This window comes from Haematobia irritans, chromosome 4, assembly GCF_050003625.1.
Source record: "Haematobia irritans isolate KBUSLIRL chromosome 4, ASM5000362v1, whole genome shotgun sequence".
In the NCBI taxonomy this organism is placed as follows: domain Eukaryota; kingdom Metazoa; phylum Arthropoda; class Insecta; order Diptera; family Muscidae; genus Haematobia; species Haematobia irritans.
The window spans coordinates 108,235,548-108,260,065 of record NC_134400.1 but is presented as its reverse complement, the minus strand read 5'-3'; the positions used below and the strand labels follow the sequence as shown (position 1 = coordinate 108,260,065).

Below are 24,518 nucleotides of genomic sequence, written 5' to 3'. Positions count from 1 at the left end.
TTGTGTTTTAAAATTGTGCCCGAAACACATTTTGTTTATATCGGAACATATGAAAAACATATTTTTCTAACAGTGTACGAATCGATATGGAATTTTGCACGGTACGTAGAGAGCCAGAATTGAAATATGGGGGTCGCTTGTATGGGGGCTATATACAATTATGAACTTGATATGGACCAATTTTTGTGTGATTGGGGATCGATTTATCTGAGGGATATATATAACTACACGGATGAAAAAGACTGTTTGTCATATGTTTGGCTATAAACATTATATGTTTGGAACACAAAATTTTAAACACAATATTTTTGAGTGCAAGCATATAATGTCCATAAACTAGCATAACATGTTTGGGACATATATGTTAATATGTTAGAACATATTATGTTTGGGACATAAAATGTTTTTAAATATAATATGCTTGGATGCAAACATATATTAATTTAGAAATAGCCTATAAACATATATGTGTTTAGTAGCTTGGAGCGCTATTTAACAGGGAGCAATATTGAATTAAGTTGGTGGTTGTTGCTTGTTATTACAAAATTAACATGTTATTTTTCCTTGGGCAATTGATCAGCTACTTCTTTAATCCTTACAAACTGTGTGGTCCGCTGTTCGAATCCCCGTCCGGCAAAAGGTAAAATTAAAATAAAACAAGTATATACGGCCGTAAGTTCGGCCAGGCCGAATCTTATGTACCCTCCACCATGGATTGCGTAGGAACTTCTACTAAAGGCTGTCATCCACAATCGAATTACTTGGGTTGCGATAACACTTGCCGATGGAAAGGTATCGTAAAACTTTTTAACACTGTCTTCTAAATTGTAAGTTAGTCCATAAGGGGTATATATTAAAAAAAGGCCGATTAAATACGTATATAATTCAGTTTGACAAAATTTTCTATAGAAATAAAATTTTGACAAAATTTTCTATAGAAATAAAAACTTGACAAAATTTTCTATAGAAATACAATGTTGACAAAATTTTCTATGGAAGTCAAATGTTGACAAAATTTTCTATAGCAATAAAATGTTGACAAAATTTTCTATAGAAATAAAATGTTGACAAAATGTTCTATAGAAATAAAATGTTGACAAAATTGTCTATAGAACTAAAATGTTGACAAAATTTTCTACAGAAATAAATTTTTTACAAAATTTTCTATAGAAATAAAATTTTGACAAAATTTTCTATGGAAATAAAATGTTGACAAACATTGCTATAGAAATAAACTTTTTACAAAACTTTCTATAGAAATGAAGTTTTGACAAAACTTTCTATAGTAATAAAATTTGACAATTTTTACATGGCTGTTAGAGGCCATATACTAACGAAATGTACCAAATTTCAACCGCATCGGATGACTTTTGCTCTTCCAAGAGGCTCCGGAGGTCAAATCTGGGGATCGGTTTATATGGGAGCTATATATAATTATGGACCGATATGGACCAATTTTTGCATGGTTGTTAGAGACCATATACTAACACCACGTACTAAATTTCAATTGGATCGGATGAATTTTGCTCATCCAAGAGGCTCCAGAGTTCAAATCTGGGGATCGGTTTATATGGGAGCTATATATAATTATGGACCGATATGGACCAATTTTTGCATGCTTGTTAGAGACCGTATACTAACATCAGGTACCCAATTTCAAACGGATCGGATGAATTTTGCCCCTCCAAGAGGCTCCGGAGGTCAAATCTGGGGATCGGTTTATATGGGAGCTATATATAATTATGGACCAATATGGACCAGTTTTTGCATGGTTGTTAGAGACCATATACTAATACCACGTACCAAATTTCAATCGGGTAGGATGAAGTTTGCTCCTCCAAGAGGCTCCGGAGGTCAAATCTGGGGATCGGTTTATATGGGAGCTATATATATTTATGGACCGATATGGACCAATTTTTGCATGGTTGTTAGAGACCGTATACTAACATCAGGTACCAAATTTCAACCGGATCGGATGAATTTTGCCCCTCCAAGAGGCTCCGGAGGTCAAATCTGGGGATCGGTTTATATGGGGGCTATATATAATTATGGACCGATATGGACCAATTTTTGCATGGTTGTTAGAGACCGTATACTTAGACCACGTACCAAATTTCAACCGGATCGGATGAATTTTGCTGCTCCGGAAGGCTCCGCAAACCAAATTTGGGGATCGGTTTATATGGGGGCTATACGTAAACGTGGGCCGATATGGCCCATTTTCAATACCATCCGACCTACATCAATAACAACTACTTGTGCCAAGTTTCAAGTCGATAGCTAGTTTCGTTCGGAAGTTAGCGTGATTTCCACAGACGGACGGACAGCCGGACAGACGGACAGACGGACGGACGGACGGACATGCTTAGATCGACTCAGAATTTCACCACGACCCAGAATATATATACTTTATGGGGTCTTAGAGCAATATTTCGATGTGTTACAAACGGAATGACAAAGTTAATATACCCCCATCCTATGGTGGAGGGTATAAAAAGCATACAATTGAATAATTTCTTCTACAATGTTTGTATTACAGAAAAAGGTGCTAAGAACTAAAAAATCTCGTGGAAGTGAGAAAGATGTGGGGGAATATACAATTGGGCAGAAACAAAATTTTGAGCATTCAGTTCGAAAACCTATGTTGTTAGCACCTATATTACCTGTTTATTTTCATAATTCATTATGATTGTAAATATATAAATAAATAAATAAAATTTTGAGCACAATATTGTTTGGGAGAATTTTTTTAAGCATATAATATTTTTGGGTGCAAAATGCTTCCAAACATATTATATGTTAACATAATAACTTATTGCTTTTTGGAAGACAACATTATTGAATTTGGATGCAAAAATACAAAATGTTTGGAAATTGACTACCCAAACATATATTGTTTAGACCAATATGCTTTCAAACATATTATATATTGGAAGAGATCAAACATATAAATGTTTGGGCAATAGCCAAAAATGTATATGCTTGAAGCAAAATATGTTTGGGAGTATATGTTACAGAAGCGATTTTTTGTGAGCGTGTATAGACCGATATGGACCTAATTAGGCATGGTTGTTAACGGCCATATACTAGCACAATGTACCAAATTTCAACTGACTCGGATGAAATTTCCTCCTCCAAGAGGCTCCAAAACCAAATCTCGGGATCGGTTTATATGGGGGCTATATATAATTATTGACCGATGTGGACCAATTTTTGCATGGTTGTTAAACACCATATACTAACGCCATGTACCGAATTTCAGCAGGATCGGATGAAATTTGCTTCTCTTAGAGGCTCCGAGAGCCAAATTTGGGGGTCCGTTTATATGGGGGCTATACGTAAAAGTGGACCGATATGGCCCATTTGCAATACCGTCCGACCTACATCAATAGCAACTGCTTGTGCCAAGTTTCAAGTCGATAGATTATTTCGTCCGGAAGTTAGCGTGATTTCAACAGACGGACGGACATGCTCAGATCGACTCAGAATTTCACCACGACTATGAATATATATACTTTATGGGGTCTTAGAGCAATATTTCGATGTGTTACAAACGGAATGACAAAGTTAATATAACCCCATCCTATGGTGGATTGTATAAAAACGTTGGAAACAACAGAAATGATCAGAAAAGTGGAGTGGTAGAAAACATGATCGTGAGCTGAACATAAGCGAGAACGCGTAAAGTGAGCTTGGACTAAAGCCATTGATATTCCAAAAAGGGCAAGAGCTCATCGATGAACAAAAAAGCTAGACTAGAAAGAGCCAAGGAGTTGAGCGGCTTGCACGAGGCCAGTTACCGAATTTGGTTTTATCCAATTGGAAGTTATTCCCAAGTTAGCAGTTTGTGAACAAATTGATCGGGTTTAGTTGCCAAAGAGGTGAGTTGAAAATTTTACACATTCGATTGACCACCAGAACTCTAGTGTCGCCGATGATAATAGTGTGGACCGATTATATTAATCGACCGTGCTCAAACGAAACTCCGAATTTTTCTCGGGCAATTGAACTAATGACAGTATTGAATCCTGGGCAGACCAAAATTTCGGCCACAGACAATAGACTCAGTACCATCGCACTCAACACGAGTCAACCTAGAATAACTTAAAAAGGAGGTTCCTCGCTTTATTTCCACGACGACGATTCGACGGATATGGGTCAAAATACTGCAGAGTCGATTCTAAAATTTCATGTTGTTTCCGACATTTTATTTGAATGAACAATAAAATTAAACAAATAAGGTCGAAAGTTCGGTCAGGTCGAATCTTATGTAGCCTCCCCATGGATTGCGTACAAAATTCTACTAAAGACAGTCATCTTCAATCGAATTACTTGGATGGGAGTAACAGTTACCGATATGGAGCAGGCCGAATCTTAAATAATCACCACCTTGAAACAAATATAATAGTTTCCTTTAAAAACTCATCAACGTGTCTGGACTCAAAAACTGTTTACTTGTATCTAAAGATTTCGACTTTCCTTAAGGATTTTGGTATTGATACCGAGCCAAAGTTATTCTTCCAAGCAGATGGGCTAAAATAGTAATCTTCCGGAAGTTACATTTAAAGTTTCTACATATGGAGGCTAAGATTCTGGATTTATATCAACCAGTTTTGCTTTAATTTTAGAGGAATCTTAAATATCTCGTCAAAATGTGCACGCAAATCCGATAGAATAACGCTTTTCATATGATTTGAAATCAAAATTCAAGTCATATGAAGATGGGGTTAAAACCCCATTACTAGAATGAGCACGGTGAATAAGTTCGGAAATTTTACTTCTAGTTTTGTGTTATTTAGATGACCAGTGGGCCGTCTACATTGGCGGAGCTAGAAATTTTCTCTGGGGGGCTATGCCCCCCCCAGACATCCTTCAAAATTTTGTCGAAATTTCCGAAGCGATAAATTACGCCTATTGATAAAACTATACATCCTCAATTTTATTGCGGTGTTAAAGGCAATATGCAGCAAAATCAATCAAAAACAAAAAAACTCAATCGCAAAAATTAGTTGTATTAATTAATTTTTTAATTGGCTTTGATGATTGATACTATCATTTTTTTTTTTTTTTGATTGAATACATTTCAATTAAAAACAAGTAAGTAAAGTCTAAAGTCGGGCGGAACCGACTATATTATACCCTTCAACACTATGTAGACAAACATTTGTGTTACCATCTCAACTACTTAAAATTTGCTGGGAGCTATATAAAGGTTTGCATTTCCAGATACAAATACTTTTAATGGAAACAATTTTTTGTACTTCTACAAAAACTCTAGAATTAAAATTTAAATCGGCTAACGCCCTGGGATGATACACAATGTTAGTAAAAAATATGGGAAATATGAATCGAGAGAAATTTTAATGCAGAGATTTATGATTTTTCAGGCGATACATATGTATTCGAGATATAGGACAATTAGAGTAATATTTACAATTTTTGCTACTCAGCAGTGGCGATTTTACAAGGATATTGGTTAGATCTCGCCAAGATATGTGTAGGGCGACTTGGAGCCTTATTTAAAACTCATCCGTTCTGTGGAAATTTTGGCATTGCAGTGTGTAGGATATGGCTAAGATATGGGGAAATCATCACAGAATTTTGTGTAAACTGTGAGAATTTTGGCCATATTTGTATTCTCTGTGGAAACTATCCAGTCAATTGGAGGAAAATCCCATTGAAAATGGGTCTAAAATATGAAACAGTCGACCATATTTCCCCAACTCTGGTGTACGTATATATGGGAGCTATATACAACCTGAACCAATTTTGACTTAATTTGGCATGCATAGTTAGAATAATAATTCTGCTATCTATGCGAAATTTCACGTAAATGGGAGTATAACTTTGGGCCCCCTGGTCATATGAGTGCAAATCGGACGGGAGATATATATGGGAGCCATATCTAAATCTGAATCGATTTCAACCAAATTTGGCACAATTACCTATACTACTAAACGTACTCCTTGTGCGAAATTTGAAGCAAATCACGGCAAAACCCTGGATTTTGAGGCCATATAAGTTCAAATCGGACGAAAGATATATATGGGAGCTATATCTAAATGTGAACCGATTTCAATCAAGTGTACCAAGCATTGGTAGAATGCCAATTCTACCCTCTGTGCAAAATTTCATGAAGATCGGTAGTAAACTTTGGGCTCTGTGGTCATATGAGTCTAAATCGGACGAAAGATATATATGGTAGCTATATCTAAATCTGAACCGATTTGGCTGATATTTTGCAAGATTTGCGAGATTCATTAAATATTTGGATGTACAGTATTTCAAGAAAATCGGTTGATAAACACGCTAACTATGACCACATCGTAGATAATTATATATGGCAGCTATATCTAAATCTGAACCGATTTTTTCCAAAACCAATAGCAATTGTCTCTGTCTCAAGAAACGGCCCTATGCCAAATTTGAGGACGATCGGACTTAAATTGCGAGCTGTACTTTGTGCACAAAATTACATATACAGACAGACGGACGGACAGACAGACAGACAGACAGACGGACATCGCTAAATCGACTCAGATTTTAATTCTTACCCGATCGGTATACTAAAAGATGGGTTTATGACCACTATTTCTTGGCGTTATATACAAATGCACAAACTTATTATACCCTGTACCACAGTAGTGGTGAAGGGTATAATTAATTAGATCAATTAATTTCATGGTTGAAGACAAAAAATATTTTATTGTGTGTGGGAGCCGGTTCCACGACACCGCTATAAATAATCAAATAGCAACTTACCATTATTTAATATAACAAAAAATAAAAGCATTGCTTTAAGTATGTGTTTGAAAAATATTTTATTTAAAATGTGTGTTTTAAAACAGGACTAGAAATCATAAAGCAAAACATAAACTTAACATATTCATCGTGTATAAAAAATACTAAGAATAAAAAATTAAATAAAAGGCAAAAAATAAATTGAATATTATAAAACGTCTGTCTTCGATTAGTTTTTAAAAATTCTGTGAGAACAGAATACAACGAAGCAACTGTTGAGAGCAGCGATGCCAACTCTGTGGATTTTTCGTGATTTTGACGATTTTAGATGGTAAATTGGGCATGTGACGATTCATGATTTTAATCAACGTAGTTATAAATTGACTATTTTTGAAAATGTGCGTCTCAAGTTTCCTTTTAGTGTTTTTATTACGTGTTTTTAGTTGTAATGTAAATATCAATACTAAAAAATATGCTTAACATACTCTCTCTGCCACAATCTTAATTGGATTAAACACATCGCAAAGCTTGAATTAAAATATAAAACAACTGTAGCTTTGATTATTCTGGGGGGGGGGGCATAGCCCCCCCCCAGCACCCCCCTATCTACGCCAATGGCCGTCTATCTACTCAAGAGGAGACCGGTGTATATTAGGATTATATAGATTTACAAGTTCACGACGATCGGATAAAATTGTGGTGTCGAGATGCCCATGAATTCAAAAAGGGAGATCGGTCTATATAGGTGCCTCACCAAAAAATAGAGACCGTTGTAAACCAAATTGGGTCCACATGTTATTGAAAGCAGTTCCTCGTATTGGATTGTCATATATACTACACATAATATGACGTCATTTGTCGCGGTTGAAAATGGTGGAAATTAGATTAATATATCTATATCGAAACACTGATCTATATAAACTACCTCCTTTTGTATCTAAAATTGCTCCAGACTTTAAATTTCAAGGAAATCGGTTCAAAATTTCGGCATTCATGGTCTCAAGATGTCAAATTGGGAGATTGCTCTATTGGGTTATATGCAAATCGACGACCGACCGACGTATATATATATATATATATATATATATATATATATATATATATATATATATATATATATATATATATATATATATATATATATATATATATATATATATATATATATATATATGTATGTATATATATATATATATATATATATATATATATATATATATATATATATATATATATATATATATATATATATATATATATATATATATATATATATATATATATATATATATATATATATATATATATATATATATATATATATATATATATATATATATATATATATATATATATATATATATATATATATATATATATATATATATATATATATATATATATATATATATATATATATATATATATATATATATATATATATATATATATATATATATATATATATATATATATATATATATATATATATATATATATATATATATATATATATATATATATATATATATATATATATATATATATATATATATATATATATATATATATATATATATATATATATATATATATATATATATATATATATATATATATATGTATGCCTTCCGCATATTTTCGGGACATTTTTTTTATATATCGCATATTTTGGGTACATTTCGATGTTTCGGGGACCGTCCCCGATATTTTCTTTTATCTTCCGCATATTTCGGGGACGCCGATATTTCCGGTACATTTTCTAAATTTTTTGTTTTATGCGTTATTGTGAATTCTCCACTTTTCTCAGTCATGCTCTGCTATTTATTTTGGTAAAATTTTGTCATCTTCCACTACATTTTTTAAAATTTAAATTCATTATTCTTATGCCAGGGTTGCCATGACCTGTCGTGAAAATTTGTTCTCTTACGGCGTCAACGTTTTTATTTCTGATCGGCTTTGGACTCACGTATGGTATCAAACCGATATACCGCATGTTTTTGGGACATTTGTTCATATATCGGATATTTTAGGTACATTTTGATGTTTAGGGATAATAAACATATTATACCTAATATGAACGTTTTTCGTTAACAGTACAGCTAAACTTTAAAAAACGAAATGCTAAAATATTTAAATTTTCAAATTGTTACATAACATTTGCTCTTTAAAATACACCATTTTAACGTATTATGCATGTCTTTTTGTTAAATGTTGTAAAACATGTGCTCATTTTTCCAAAAAAAATTAATATATGTAAATTTTCATCGATCTAAATTAATGCTTTTATACCTAATATGCACTTTTTTGTTACATTTTGTAAAAAAATCTGCCATTTTCCAAAAAGGTAAAAATATTTGAATTTTAAACGAACGATATCTCGAAACCTAAGCTTTTTTAACAAAATGGTTACTCAACATTATCATGGGTATCTAATATGTACGTTTTTGTTACATTTTGTGAAAAATGCGGCCATTTTCTAAAAAAAAAAAAACCAAAAGCCTATTTCTGATAGCTGAATACTACTCTTCGCTCACATACAAAACTAAAACTAGCTGAATATCTAAGCTCTATCTAAGCGGTAAGTGAGACGAAAATCAATAGGGAGGAAACCGTAACGTTACCATTAAAATTGGGGTTCCCTAACTCCATTCGTTCGCATTTAATGAACGGATATGTCAAATCCACTCACTTTCCACAAACTTTTCGTTTTGTGGAAAAACACGTTCATAAATAAGGAAACACTTAACAAATGATAAATTGTATAAAGCTTTTTAATGCAAATATATGATAAAATTAAATCGATATATTTTTCTCAATAGACCGGAAAGGAAATTCTAAAACAAACAAAAAACTAAAAATTTTCAATGATCGATATATCGAAAACTAAGCATTTTTGACAAAATTGTTACTAAATACTTTCTCTTTAAAATACACTTTTTATAACCAGTATCTACTTTTTTGTAACATTTTGTGAAAAATGCAACCATTTTCTAAAAACAAGCTGAAAATATTTAAACTTTCAATGATCGATATCTCGAAAACTAAGCATTTTCGACAAAATTATTACTTAACATTTTGTCTTTAAAATACACTTTTTATAACCAGTATCTACTTTTTTGTAACATTTTGTGCAAAATACAGCCATTTTTTAAAAAAGAGCTAAAAATATTTAAATTTTCAATGATCGATATCTCGAAAACTAAGCATTTTTAACAAAATTGTTACTGTTTACAATCAAACTTAAAAAGTGTCACATTTAAATAACTACAAAATTGATAAGTTGGCAGCACTGACACCCACGCGTTGTGTGATGTTATCAGTGATGGGATTTATACAATGTGTGGTACAAACTCAAAGGGTACTTTTATGCGTGTACAATCATCACCACTGATTCGATATTTTTATTTTATTGTTGCTACACAGAAATTTGATACTCTTTATTTAAAATATACTGCTGCCTTTCTTGCGTTTGACAATATGCAACAGTTTCAACATTTTTGTAGTGAATAAAGGGCGGACATAACTTTTCTTAAAGAAAGCTAAACATATTTTAAGTTTTTAATTATAGACATCTCGAAAACTAAGCCTTTTTCACAAAATTGTTACTTAACATTTTCTCTTTACAATACACTTTTTTACCCAATATGTAATATTTTGTTACATTTTGTGACAAATGCAGCCATTTTCAAAAAAAGTGAAAAAAATATTTAAACTTTAAATGATTGATATCTCGAAAACTAAGCATTTTTGACAAAATTGTTAATTAACATTTTCGCTTTAAAATACACCCTTTATACCCAATATGCACATTTTTGCTACATTTTGTGAAAAATCCAGCAATTTTCTAAAAAAAAACGCTAAAAATTTTAAATTTTCAATGATCGAAATCTCAAAAACAAAGATTTTCTTACAAAATAGTTACTTAACATTTTCTCTTTAAAATACACTTTTTATGCGTAATATGCACTTTTTTTGTTCCATTTTATGAAAAATGCAGTCATTGTCTAAAAAAGCTAAAAATATTTAAATTTTCAATGATCGATATCCCGAAACCTAAGCATTTTTGACCAAATTGTTACTTAACATTTTTTCTTTAAAATATATTTTTTATGCCCAATATGCACTTGTTTTGTTCCATTTTGTGAAAAATGCGGTCATTGTCTAAAAAAAGCTAAAAATATTTAAATTTTCAATGATAGATATCTCGAAAACTAAGCATTTTTGCCCAAATTGTTACTTAACATTTTTTCTTCAAAATACACTTTTAATGACCAATATGCACTTTTTTGTTACATTTTGTGCAAAATGCAGTCATTGTCTAAAAAAAGCTAAAAACATTTAAATTTTCAATGATCGATATTTCGAAAACTAAGAATTTTTGGCAAACTTGTTACTTAACATTTTCTCTTTAAAATACACTTTTTATGCGTAATATGCACTTTTTTTGTTCCATTTTATGAAAAATGCAGTCATTGTCTAAAAAAGCTAAAAATATTTAAATTTTCAATGATCGATATCTCGAAAACTAAGCATTTTGACCAAATTGTTACTTAACATTTTCTCTTTAAAATACACTTTTTTCCCCAATATTAACTTTTTGGTTACATTCATGTTTACAATCAAACTTAAAAAGTGTTACGTCTGAATAGCGCTCATCGTATGTTTACTGGGAAGCTGACTAGAAATAACTACAAAATTGATAAGCTGGCAGCACTGACACTCACGCGTTGTATGATGATATCAGTGATGGGATTTATAAAATGTGTGATACAAACTCAAAGGGTACTTTTATGCGTGTACAATCATCACCACTGATTCGATATTTTTATTTTATGTTGCTACACAGAAATTTGATACTCTTATTTAAAAAATACTGCTGCTACTGCGTTTGACAATATGCAACAATTTCACATTCTTTGTAGTGAATTATGGGCAGACAATATTTAAATTTTGAAGGGTTACATTATGAGAAAACTGCAGCAATTTTCAAAAAAAAGTTAAAAATATTTTAACTTTCAATGATCGATATCTCGAAAACTAAGCATGTTTCACAAAATTGTTACTTAACATTTTCTCTTTAAAATACACTTTTTTACCCAATATGAACTTTTTTGTTACATTATGTGAAAAATGCAGTCATTTTCTGACAAAAATATTTAAACTTTCAATGATCGATATCTCGAAAACTAAGCATGTTTCACAAAATTGTTACTTAACATTTTCTCTTTAAAATACACTTTTTTACCCAATATGGACTTTTTTTGTTACATTTTGAGAAAAATGTAGCCATTTTTGAAAAAAAAAAGATACAAATATTTAAACTTTCAATGATTGATATCTCGAAAACTAAGCATTTTGTGCCAAAATTGTTACTTAACATTTTCTGTTTAAAATACACTTTTTTACCAAATATGAGCTTTTTTGTTACATTTTGTGAGAAATGCAGCAATTTTCTGAAAAAAAGCAAAAAATATTTAAACTTTCAATGATCGATATCTCGAAAACTAAGCATTTTTCCCAAAATTGTTACTTAACATTTTCTCTTTAAAATACACTTTTAATATGCACTTTTTTTGTTACATTTTGAGAAAAATGCAATCATTGTCTAAAAAAAGCTAAAAATATTTAAATTTTCAATGATCGACATCTCGAAAACTGAGCATTTTTGACCAAATGGTTACTTAACATTTTCTTTTTAAAATACACTTTTTATGTCCAATATGCACTTTTTTGTTACATTTTGTGAAAAATTCAGTCATGCCTAAAAAAGTAAAAAAATTTTAAATTTTCAATGATAGATATATCGAAAACTAAGCATTTTTGTCCAAATTGTTACTTAACATTGTTTCTTCAAAATACACTTTTAATGCCCAATATGCACTTTTTTTGTTACATTTTGTGAAAAATGCAGTCATTGTCTAAAAAAACCTAGAAATATTTAAATTTTCAATGATAGATATCTCGAAAACTAAGCATTTGTGACCAAATTGTTCAAAAAATGAAATACACTTTTAATGCCCAATATGCACTTTTTTGTTACATTTTGTGAAAAAAGCAGTCATTGTCTAAAAAAAGCTAAAAATATTTAAATTTTCAATGATCAATATTTCGAAAACTAAGCATTTTTGACAAAATTGTTACTTAACATTTTCTCTTTAAAATACACTTACTTAACATTTTCTCTTTAAAATACACTTTTTATGCGTAATATGCACTTTTTTGTTCCATTTTATGAAAAATGCAGTCATTGTCTAAAAAAGCTAAAAATATTTAAATTTTCAATGATCGATATCTCGAAAACTAAGCATTTTAACCAAATTGTTACTTAACATTTTCTCTTTAAAATACACTTTTTTCCCCAATATTAACTTTTTGGTTACATTCATGTTTACAATCAAACTTAAAAAGTGTTACGTCTGAATAGCGCTCATCGTTTGTTTACTGGGAAGCTGACTAGAAATAACTACAAAATTGATAAGCTGGCAGCACTGACACTCACGCGTTGTATGATGATATCAGTGATGGGATTTATAAAATGTGTGGTACAAACTCAAAGGGTACTTTTATGCGTGTACAATCATCACCACTGATTCGATATTTTTATTTTATGTTGCTACACAGAAATTTGATACTCTTATTTAAAAAATACTGCTGCTACTGCGTTTGACAATATGCAACAATTTCACATTCTTTGTAGTGAATTATGGGCAGACAATATTTAAATTTTGAAGGGTTACATTATGAGAAAACTGCAGCAATTTTCAAAAAAAAGTTAAAAATATTTTAACTTTCAATGATCGATATCTCGAAAACTAAGCATGTTTCACAAAATTGTTACTTAACATTTTCTCTTTAAAATACACTTTTTTACCCAATATGAACTTTTTTGTTACATTTTGTGAAAAATGCAGTCATTTTCTGAAAAAAATATTTAAACTTTCAATGATCGATATCTCGAAAACTAAGCATGTTTCACAAAATTGTTACTTAACATTTTCTCTTTAAAATACACTTTTTTACCCAATATGGACTTTTTTTGTTACATTTTGTGAAAAATGTAGCCATTTTTGAAAAAAGATACAAATATTTAAACTTTCAATGATTTATATCTCGAAAACTCAGCATTTTGTGCCAAAATTGTTATTTAACATTTTCTCTTTAAAATATACGTTTTTACTCAATATGAACTTTTTTGTTACATTTAGGGAAAATGCAGCCATTTTTGAAAAAAGTTTAAAATATTTCAACTTTCAATGATCGATATCTCGAAAACTAAGCATTTTTCACAAAATTGTTACTTAACATTTTCTCTTTAAAATACACTTTTTTACCCAATATGAACTTTTTTTGTTACATTTTGTGAAAAATGCAGCAATTTTCTGAAAAAAAGCAAAAAATATTTTAACTTTCAATGAATGATATCTCGAAAACTAAGCATTTTTCCCAAAATTGTTACTTAACATTTTCTCTTTAAAATACACTTTTTTACCCAATATGGACTTTTTTTGTTACATTTTGTGAAAAATGTAGCCATTTTTGAAAAAAAAAGATACAAATATTTAAACTTTCAATGATTGATATCTCGAAAACTAAGCATTTTGTGCCAAAATTGTTACTTAACATTTTCTGTTTAAAATACACTTTTTTACCCAATATGAGCTTTTTTGTTACATTTTGTGAGAAATGCAGCAATTTTCTGAAAAAAAGCAAAAAATATGTAAACTTTCAATGATCGATATCTCGAAAACTAAGCATTTTTCCCAAAATTGTTACTTAACAATTTCTCTTTAAAATACACTTTTAATGCCCAATATGCACTTTTTTTGTTACATTTTGAGAAAAATGCAATCATTGTCTAAAAAAAGCTAAAAATATTTAAATTTTCAATGATCGATATTTCGAAAACTAAGCATTTTTGACAAAATTGTTACTTAACATTTTCTCTTTAAAATACACTTTTTTCCCCAATATTAACTTTTTGGTTACATTCATGTTTACAATCAAACTTAAAAAGTGTTACGTTTGAATAGCGCTCATCTTATGTTTACTGGGAAGCTGACTAGAAATAACTACAAAATTGATAAGCTGGCAGCACTGACACTCACGCGTTATGTGATGTTATCAGTGATAGGATTTATACAATGCGTGGTACAAACTCAGAGGGTACTTTTATGCATGTACAATCACCACCACTGATTCGATATTTTTATTTTATTGTTGCTACACAGAATTTGATACTCTTTATTTAAAATATACTGCTGCCTTTCTTGCGTTTGACAATATGCAACAATTTCACATTCTTTGTAGTGAATTATGGGCAGACAATATTTAAATTTTGAAGGGTTACATTATGAGAAAACTGCAGCCATTTTCTAAAAAAAGTTAAAAATATTTTAACTTTTAATGATCGATATCTCGAAAACTAAGCATGTTTCACAAAATTGTTACTTAACATTTTCTCTTTAAAATACACTTTTTTACCCAATATGAACTTTTTTTGTTACATTTTGTGAAAAATGCAGCCATTTTCTTAAAAAAAGTAAAAATATTTAAACTTTCAATGATCGATATCTCGAAAACTAAGCATTTTTCCCAAAATTGTTACTTAACATTTTCTCTTGAAAATACACTTTTAATGCCCAATATGCACTTTTTTGTTACATTTTGAGAAAAATGCAATCATTGTCTAAAAAAAGCTAAAAATATTTAAATTTTCAATGATCGGTATCTCGAAAACTGAGCATTTTTGACCAAATTGTTACTTAACATTTTCTCTTTAAAATACACTTTTTTACACAATATGAACTTTTTTGTTACATTTTGTGAAAAATGCAGCCATTATCTGAAAAAAGTTAAAAATATTTTAATTTTCAATGTTCGATATCTCGAAAACTAAGCATGTTTCACACAATTGTTACATAACATTTTCTCTTTAAAATACACTTTTTTACCCAATATGAACTTTTTTGTTACATTTTGTGAAAAATGCAGCCATTTTCTAAAAAAAAAGAAAATGATATTTAAACTTTCAATGATCGATATCTCGAAAACTAAGAATTTTTCCCAAAATTGTTACTTAACATATTCTCTTTAAAATACACTTTTTATCCTCAATATGCACGTTTTGTTACATTTTGTGAAAAATGCAGTCATTTTCTAAAAAAAAAAAAAACTAAAAATATTTAAATTTTCAATGATCGATATCTCGAAAACTAAGCATTTTTGACCAAATTATTACTTAACATTTTCTCTTTAAAATACAAGTTTTATGTCCAATATGCACTTGTTTGTTAAATTTTGTGAAAAATGCAACAATTTTCTAAAAAACGCTAAACATATTTTAATTTTTAATGATTGATATCTCGGAAACTAAGCATTTTTGACCAAATTGTTACTAAGCATTTTCTCTTTAAAATACACTTTTTTACTAAATATGCACTTGTTTGTTACATTTTGTGAAAAAAGCAGTCAAAAGTTTTAAACTTTTAATGATTGATATCTCGAAAACTAAGCACTTTTGACAAAATTGTTACTTAACATTTTCTCTTTAAAATATACTTTTTATGCCCAGTATGCTTTTTTTGTTACAGTTTGTGAAAAATGCAGTCATTTTCTAAAAAAAAAAGCTAAAAATATTTAAATTTTGAATGATCTATATCTCGAAAACTAAGCATTTTGGACTAAATTGTTACTTAACATTTCCTCTCTAAAATACACTTTTTATCCCCAATATGTATTTTTTGTAACATTTTGTGTAGAATGCAGCCTTTTTTTAAAAAAGCTAAAATATTTAAACTTTCAATGATCGCTATCTCGAAAACTAAAAAAATTTGAACAACATTTTTACTTAACATTTTCTCTTTAAAATACACTTTTTTACCCAATATGAACTTTTTTGTTACATTTTTTAATTCAAAATTTATTGTATAATGAATATATGAATAAGTACTTGAAGATGACCCGTTTCAAGTTGAATTCATGTTTAGAATTATATTAACAATCAAACTTAACTACAGCACTGACACTCACACGTCTTATGATGTTATCAGTGATGGGAATTATCAACTGTGTGGTATAAAAGACAAAGGGTATATTTGTGCGTATACAATCATCACTACGGATTCGACATTTTTTATATTATTGTTGCTATAAAGAATTTTGATACTCTATATTTAAAAAATGCTGATGCTTTTGTTGCATTTGACAATATGTAAAAGTTTCACCATTTTCATAGTGAATTATGGGCGGACATTATTTAAATTTTGACGGGTTACATTTTGGGAAAAAATGCAGTCATTTTCTACAAATAGTTAAAAATATCTAAATTTTCAATGATCGATATCTCGAAAACTAAGCTTTTTTAATAAAATAGTTACTTAAAATTTTCGCTTTAAAATACACTCTTTATACTCAATATGCACTTGTTTGTTACATTTCGTGAAAACTGCAGCTATTTTCTAAAAAACAGCTAAAAATATTTAAACTTTCAATGATCGATATCTCGAAAACTAAGCTTTTTGACAAAATTATTACATAACATGTTTTCTTTGCAATACACCTTTTATGCCCAATACGCACTTTTTGGTTACATTTTGTGATAAATGGATACATTTTCTAAAGAAGCTTAAAATATTTAAACTTTCAATGACGTATATCTCGAAAACTAAGCACTTTTGACAAAATTATTACTTAACATTTTCTCTTTAGAATATACTTGTTATGTCCAGTATGCACTTTTTTGTTACATTTTGTGAAAATGCAGTCATTTTCTAAAAAAAGCTTAAAATATTTAAATTTTCAATGGTCGATATCTCGAAAACTACGCATTTTTGACAAAATTGTTACTTAACATTTTCTCTTTAAACTACACTTTTTTACCCAATATGCACCTTTTCGTTACATTTTGTGAAAAAAGCAGTCATTTTCTAAGAGAAGGGTAAAAACTTTTAAACTTTTAATGATTGATATCTCGAAATCTAAGCACTTTTGACAAAATTGTTACATAAATTTTTCTATTTAGAATATCCTTTTTATGCCCAGTATGACCTTTTTGTTACATTTTGTGAAAAATGCAGACAGTTTCTAAAAAAACTAAAAATATTTAAATTTTCAATGATCGATATCTCGAAAACTAAGCATTTTCGACAAAAGTGTTGATTAACATTTTCTCTTTAAAATACACTTTTTAAGCTCAATATGCAATTTTTTGTTACATTTTGTGATAAATGCAGACATTTTCTGAAGAAGCTTAAAATATTTAAACTTTCAATGATCGATATCTCGAAATCTAGGCATTTTTCACGAAGTTGTTGCTTAACATTTTCTCTTTAAAATATACTGTTTTACCCAATATGAAAATTTTTATTACATTTTGAGAAAATGCAGTCATTTTCTTAAAAAAAAAAATAAAAATATTTAGACTTTCAATTATCCATATTTCGAAAACTAAGCATTTTTGACAAAATTGATACTTAACATTTTCTCTTTAAAGTACACTTTTTATGCCAATTATACACTTTTTTGTTAAATTTTGTGTAAAATGCAGCAATGTTTGAAAAATTCGAAAAATATTTGAACTTTCAATGATGGATATCTCGAAAACTAAGCATTTTTCGTAAAATTGTTACTTAACATTTTCTCTTTAAAATACACTTTTTTCCCCAATATGATTTTTTTTGTTACATATTTTAATACAAAATGTATTGTATAATGAATATATGAATAAATACTTGAAGGTGAGCCGTTTCAAGTTGAATTCATGTTTAAAATGATGTTTACAATCAAACTTAAAATTGTTACCTTTGAAAAAAGCTGATCTTGTGTTTACTGGGAAGCTAAGACCTTGGAAGCTAAATAACTACAAAATGGTGAAGTGGCAACAATGACACTCACTCATCGTGTGATGTTATCAGTGATGGGAATTGTAAAATTGTGGTACACAGTTAAAGGGTACTTTTGTGCGTATACATCATCACAACTTATTTGATATTTTTATTTTATTGTTGCTATACAGAATTTTAATACTTTATATTTAAAAAATGCAAAAGTTTCACCATTTTTGTTTACACTTTTTATGCCCCATATGCACTTCGTTATTACCTTTTGTGAAAAATGCAGCTATTCTCTAAACGGGCTAAAAATATTTAAACTTTCAATAATCGATATCTCAAAAACTACGCTTTTACAATGAAATAGTTACTTAACATTTTCGCTTTAAAATACACTTTTTATGCTCATTATGCACTTTTTTCGTTTTGTGAAAAAATGGATCCATTTTCGAAAAAAAGAGCGAAAACTATTTTAACTTTTAATGGTGGATATCTCGAAAACTAACCATTTTTGACAAAATTGTTACATAGCATTTTCTTTCTAAAATACACATTTTATGCTCAATATGCACTTTTTAGTTACTTTTGGTGAAAAATTCAGCCGTTTTGCAAAAAAGGTAAAAATATTTAAAATTTCAATGTACGATATCTCGAAAACTAAGAATTTTTGACAAACTTGTTACTTAATATTTTCTCTTTAGAATATACTTTTTTATCCAATATGAACTTGTTTGTTACATTTTGTTAAATATGGAGCCATTTTCTTAAAACAGGCAACAAATATTTAAATTTTCAATGATCGATATCTCGAAATCTAAGCATTTTTGGCAAAATTGTTACTTAACATTTTCTCTTTAAAATACACATTTTATCCCCAATATGAATTTTTTACATTTTGTGAAAAATGCAGTCATTTTCTAAAAAAAGCTACAAATATTTAAAATTTCAATGATCGATATCTCGAAAACTAACCAATTGTGACTAAATTGTTACATAACATTTTCACTTTTTTGTTACATTTTGTGGAAAATGCAGCCATTTTCGAAAAAACAGCTACAAATATTTCAACGTTTAATGATGGATATCTCGAAAACTAAGCATTTTTGATAAACTTGTTACTTAACATTTTCTTTTTAAAATATACTTGTTAAGTCCAATATGCACCTTTTTGTCACATTTTGTGATAAGTGTAACCATTTTCCAAAAAAAAAGATAACATTATTTAAACTTCCAATGATCGATATCTCGAAACTAAGCATTTTCGACAAAATTGTTACTTAACATTTTCTCTCTAAAATACACTTTGTATGCCTATTATGCACTTTTTTGTTACATTTCATGAAAAATGCAGCAATTTTCTTGAAAGCTTAAAATATTTAAAATTTCAATGATCGATATTTCGAAAACTAAGTATTTTTGACAAAATTGTTACTTAACATTTTCTCGTCAGAATACACATTTTATACCCAATATGCACTTCTTTTGTTATATTTTGTGAAAAATTCAGCAATTTTCCAAAAAGTGTAAACGATCGATATGTCGAAAACTAAGGCTTTTCGACCAAATTGTCTTAACATTTACTCTTTGAAATACACTATTTCCAAAATGCGTTTTTTAAAATGTTGTCAACAACGCAGCAATTTTTTCAAAAATGTTTTAATATTTGATTTTCAAGGATCTATAATTTGAAAATGAAAAGCTTTTAACAAAAGATTTTTCTTAACATTTTCTTTTTCAAAAAAAGCTATATGCGTTTTCAATTTGGTTTTTGTGTTGCATATAGGTATGTATTTTTTTAAGCTTTATTCCACCATGTTCAACATATTTCTTCAAAATTTTGGCAAATTAAAAGCAATTCCCACATAATTTGGAAATGTATTATATGTATTTGAATTTATATTGAAAATGATGTTTACCATCGAACTTAAATAGAGTTGCATTTGAAAAACGCTCATCCTGTGTTTAAAAGGAAACTAAGATCAGAAATAGCTGCATAATAAATAGACTCTATATTAAAAAAATTATGATATTTCCCATACTATTTGCGTTTCTTGCGTTTAACAATAAGCAAAAGTTTCACCAGTTTTGTTGTGAATTATGGGCGGACAATATTTAAATTTTAAAATGTAATGTTAGTTAGAAGGAGGGTTAAAATTTATTCAAATTTTGGTTGAAAAATATCCACAACAATTTTAATTTTTAATTTGCCTCATATAGAAAATTGCTAGACAAATTATTGAGTAGCGATGCATTTCGATTTGAAGATTACAATTGACGAATTATTGCTAATGTATAGAATTTTACTGTTGAGGGTAATTATGAAGATGTTATTTGTACTCATGTGAAAAATGTTTGAAGAAATGTAGAAGTTAAGCATTTTCCAAACGTTTGTATTTATTGGCATTGTACCAGTAGTCAGAACGCGACGTCGGTATATTTAACGGCGGTAAAAATTGCCCAAATTATGTGCAAGGTGGCAATCCTTAAACGCTTTATGTGTTGCGCATAGAATGGGGACATGTACTCAAAATATGCGGTATATAGGAGGAAGTCCCGAAAATATGCGGAAAAGAGAAAATCGGTTAAATATCGGGGAAAAATCAACGAAAATTAATAATTTTGTGTGTAATAAGTGTCAAAAAAAATATTGAACAGAATTAACCGGCAATAATGTCATAATTTTTGTGTCCCCAAAACATGCGTTAGACATACATATATATATATACATATATATATATATATATATATATATATATATATATATATATATATATATATATATATATATATATATATATATATATATATATATATATATATATATATATATATATATATATATATATATATATATATATTGGAGCTATAACCAAATATGAATTGATTTCGACTATATTCAGAAGACTTGAAAGGTACTACAAGGGATTACTTTGAGATGATTCTGAAGACGATCGAGTAGAAAAAAAAACGCAATAAGGCCCCATTTGTCGAAATCGGGCTATGCAAATATGTATATGGTTTCTACATCTAAGTTCTATCTGATTTTTTAAAATTCAAATGCATTCGTTCTTGTGCCAAAAATAGCCTGCATCAAATTTAATCAAAATCGCCTATTAATTGGGACCTGAATCTTGAGAACAACTTATACATGGACAGATGGACACCATGGCTAGATCGACTTACGAGATGATTCTGAGCTGAATGAGATAATTCCGAGCAATATTCCTGGTGGGCTTATTCTCTTGCAAATCAATGTTATTTTACTTTGATCATTATATGGTTAACGAAAAGACTTTTTCAACTACCCAATATAACATAAATATATTTAAATATAATTAAACAACACTATATTTAAATATAATTAAACAACAATATATTTAAATATAATTAAACAACAACAGGATGAACATTTGGGATAAGTGATTTAAAATCCCCAATGGGTACCAAAACCATCAAAGCTCATGTGGGAGACCATTTCAGCAGGTGAGTAGTGCACAGTTTGGCTGGTACCATAACCGGTGACACCAGGAGCATTATGAGAATAAGTGGTGGCCGAAGTACCATGGTTGTAGGTCGTGGTGGCAGTGGGAGCAGCGTAAGTGATAGTCTTTGCTACTGCTGGGGCAGCATAAATGGATGGAACGGCATGAGAGTATACAGCAGGAGCGGCATGAGAGTAAACGGCTGGACTTTCATGGGAGTATACAGTCTTGCCAACGGCAGGAGTGGCATAGACAGTAGGAGCAGCATGAGAGTAAACTGCTGGAGCTTCATGGGAGTACACAGTTTTGGTAACAGCAGGAGCAGCATAGGTGAAAGTCTTAGCTACAGCTGGAGCAGCATAGGTAAAAGTTTTAGCCAATGCTGGAGTGTAAACATTGTTGTTAATACGGGTATCTACTTTGTGGACACTGGAATAGGGTGTCTCCACAGACTTGGAATAGTGAGAGACAGTCCCACCAAAAGAACGTACAACATTTTGTTGAGTGGAAGCAACAGCATCTACAGATGGGTTAACCACTTTGGTGACAACGGGTGCTGCAGCAGCATATGTGGTTACTGGAGCAACATATCCGGCATTGGCCATGGCAAATAGAGTACACAAAGCAACGAATTTGAAAGGCATTTTTTCTGCTGATTAATCCACAAATAACGTTAATGTTGATTGCTCTGTAATCGTTCGATGACTGTTATGATTTGGATACTGATCTACAGCATTTATATATCTGTTGATGTTTGTTAACATTCAAGTGAATCGATAGGAAATTTATCTCGAGACATTTTTAGGTATTGGCCGTAATGCGTGAATAAGATTTACATCAATTCACTTTTAATAGTTTGACTATAGAAGTAGTTTGCGAAAAGGGAGGGGTGTTCCCATCCCTTTTTAGAGGCATTAGTAAGGTTCCAATTCTCTAACAGTAGTGAAATATGAAGGTAACGCGGAGAAATTAAAAAGAGGCACTTACTTCTGAGAGAATACTAGCATCTATTGATCCAATGACGGTGTGAAACTTAGTGGAGTCTGATACTATACCGGATGTGATAAACTGGCTTTCGACCTGTTTAAACCAAAGGGCAGGATTGCTACGCCGAAATGGAGGGATCTTGACTGAAACTCTTGCAATTTCTTGATGTCCAGCGGTCAAGGGATCATCCATTGGATTTGTGCACCTATTATTTTATTCTGGTGAAGGAGGATTCACACCCGGTATAAGGATTTCTCGGTGAGTTTCTCTGTTGTCTTGATTTGCCATGGTAATTGAAGTTCTTTGTGGGCTATGAAACATATTCTTTTGGTCTTTAGAGATTGATGAATGTTCGCGGTTGTGAAGGAAATAAAACTCAGGAATAAACAAGTAAGGAAAGTCTAAAGTCGGGCGGGGCCGACTATATTATACCCTGCACCACTTTGTAGATCTAAATTTTCGATACCATATCACATCCGTCAAATGTGTTGGGGGCTATATATAAAGGTTTGTCCCAAATACATACATTTAAATATCACTCGATCTGGACGGAATTTGATAGACTTCTACAAATCTATAGACTCAAAATTTAAGTTGGCTAATGCACTAGTGTGGAACACAATTTTAGTAAAAAACAAGTAAGGAAAGTCTAAAGTCGGGCGGGGCCGACTATATTATACCCTGCACCACTTTGTAGATCTAAATTTTCGATACCATATCACATCCGTCAAATGTGTTGGGGGCTATATATAAAGGTTTGTCCCAAATGCATACATTTAAATATCACTCGATCTGGAAGAATTTGATAGACTTCTACAAAATCTATAGACTCAAAATTTAAGTCGGCTAATGCACTAGGGTGGAACACAATGTTAGTAAAAAAATATGGGAAACGTTTAAATGTGAAGCAATTTTAAGGAAACTTCGCAAAAGTTTACTTATGATTTATCGCTCGATATATATGTATTAGAAGTTTAGGAAAATTAGAGTCATTTTTACAACTTTTCGACTAAGCAGTGGCGATTTTACAAGGAAAATGTTGGTATTTTGACCATTTTTGTCGAAATCAGAAAAACATATATATGGGAGCTATATCTAAATCTGAACCGATGTCAACCAAATTTGGCACGCATAGCTACAATGCCAATTCTACTCCCTGTGCAAAATTTCAACTAAATCGGAGTTAAAAATTGGCCTCTGTGGTCATATGAGTGTAAATCGGGCAAAAGCTATATATGGGAGATATATCCAAATCTGAACCGATTTCAACCAAATTTGGCACGCATAGTTGCAATGCTAATTCTACTCCCTATGCAAAAGTTCAACTAAATCGGAACAAAAAATTGGCCTCTGTGGGCAAATGAGTGTAAATCGGGCGAAAGCTATATATGGGAGCTATATCTAAATCTGAACCGATTTTGCTGATATTTTGCAAGTTTTTCGAGACTCATAAAATATTCGGATGTACGGAATTTGA

The 24,518-nt window shown here is 30.2% G+C and overlaps 1 protein-coding gene across 1 annotated transcript; it reads right to left on the bottom strand.

Moving 5' to 3' along the window:
* Window positions 1-21,996: 21,996 nt before the first annotated feature.
* LOC142236976 (uncharacterized) lies at window positions 21,997-22,698 on the bottom strand. The gene has a single exon (XM_075308264.1). The coding sequence runs from the start codon at window positions 22,696-22,698 to the stop codon at window positions 21,997-21,999; it is 702 nt and encodes a 233-aa protein (XP_075164379.1).
* Window positions 22,699-24,518: the final 1,820 nt, after the last annotated feature.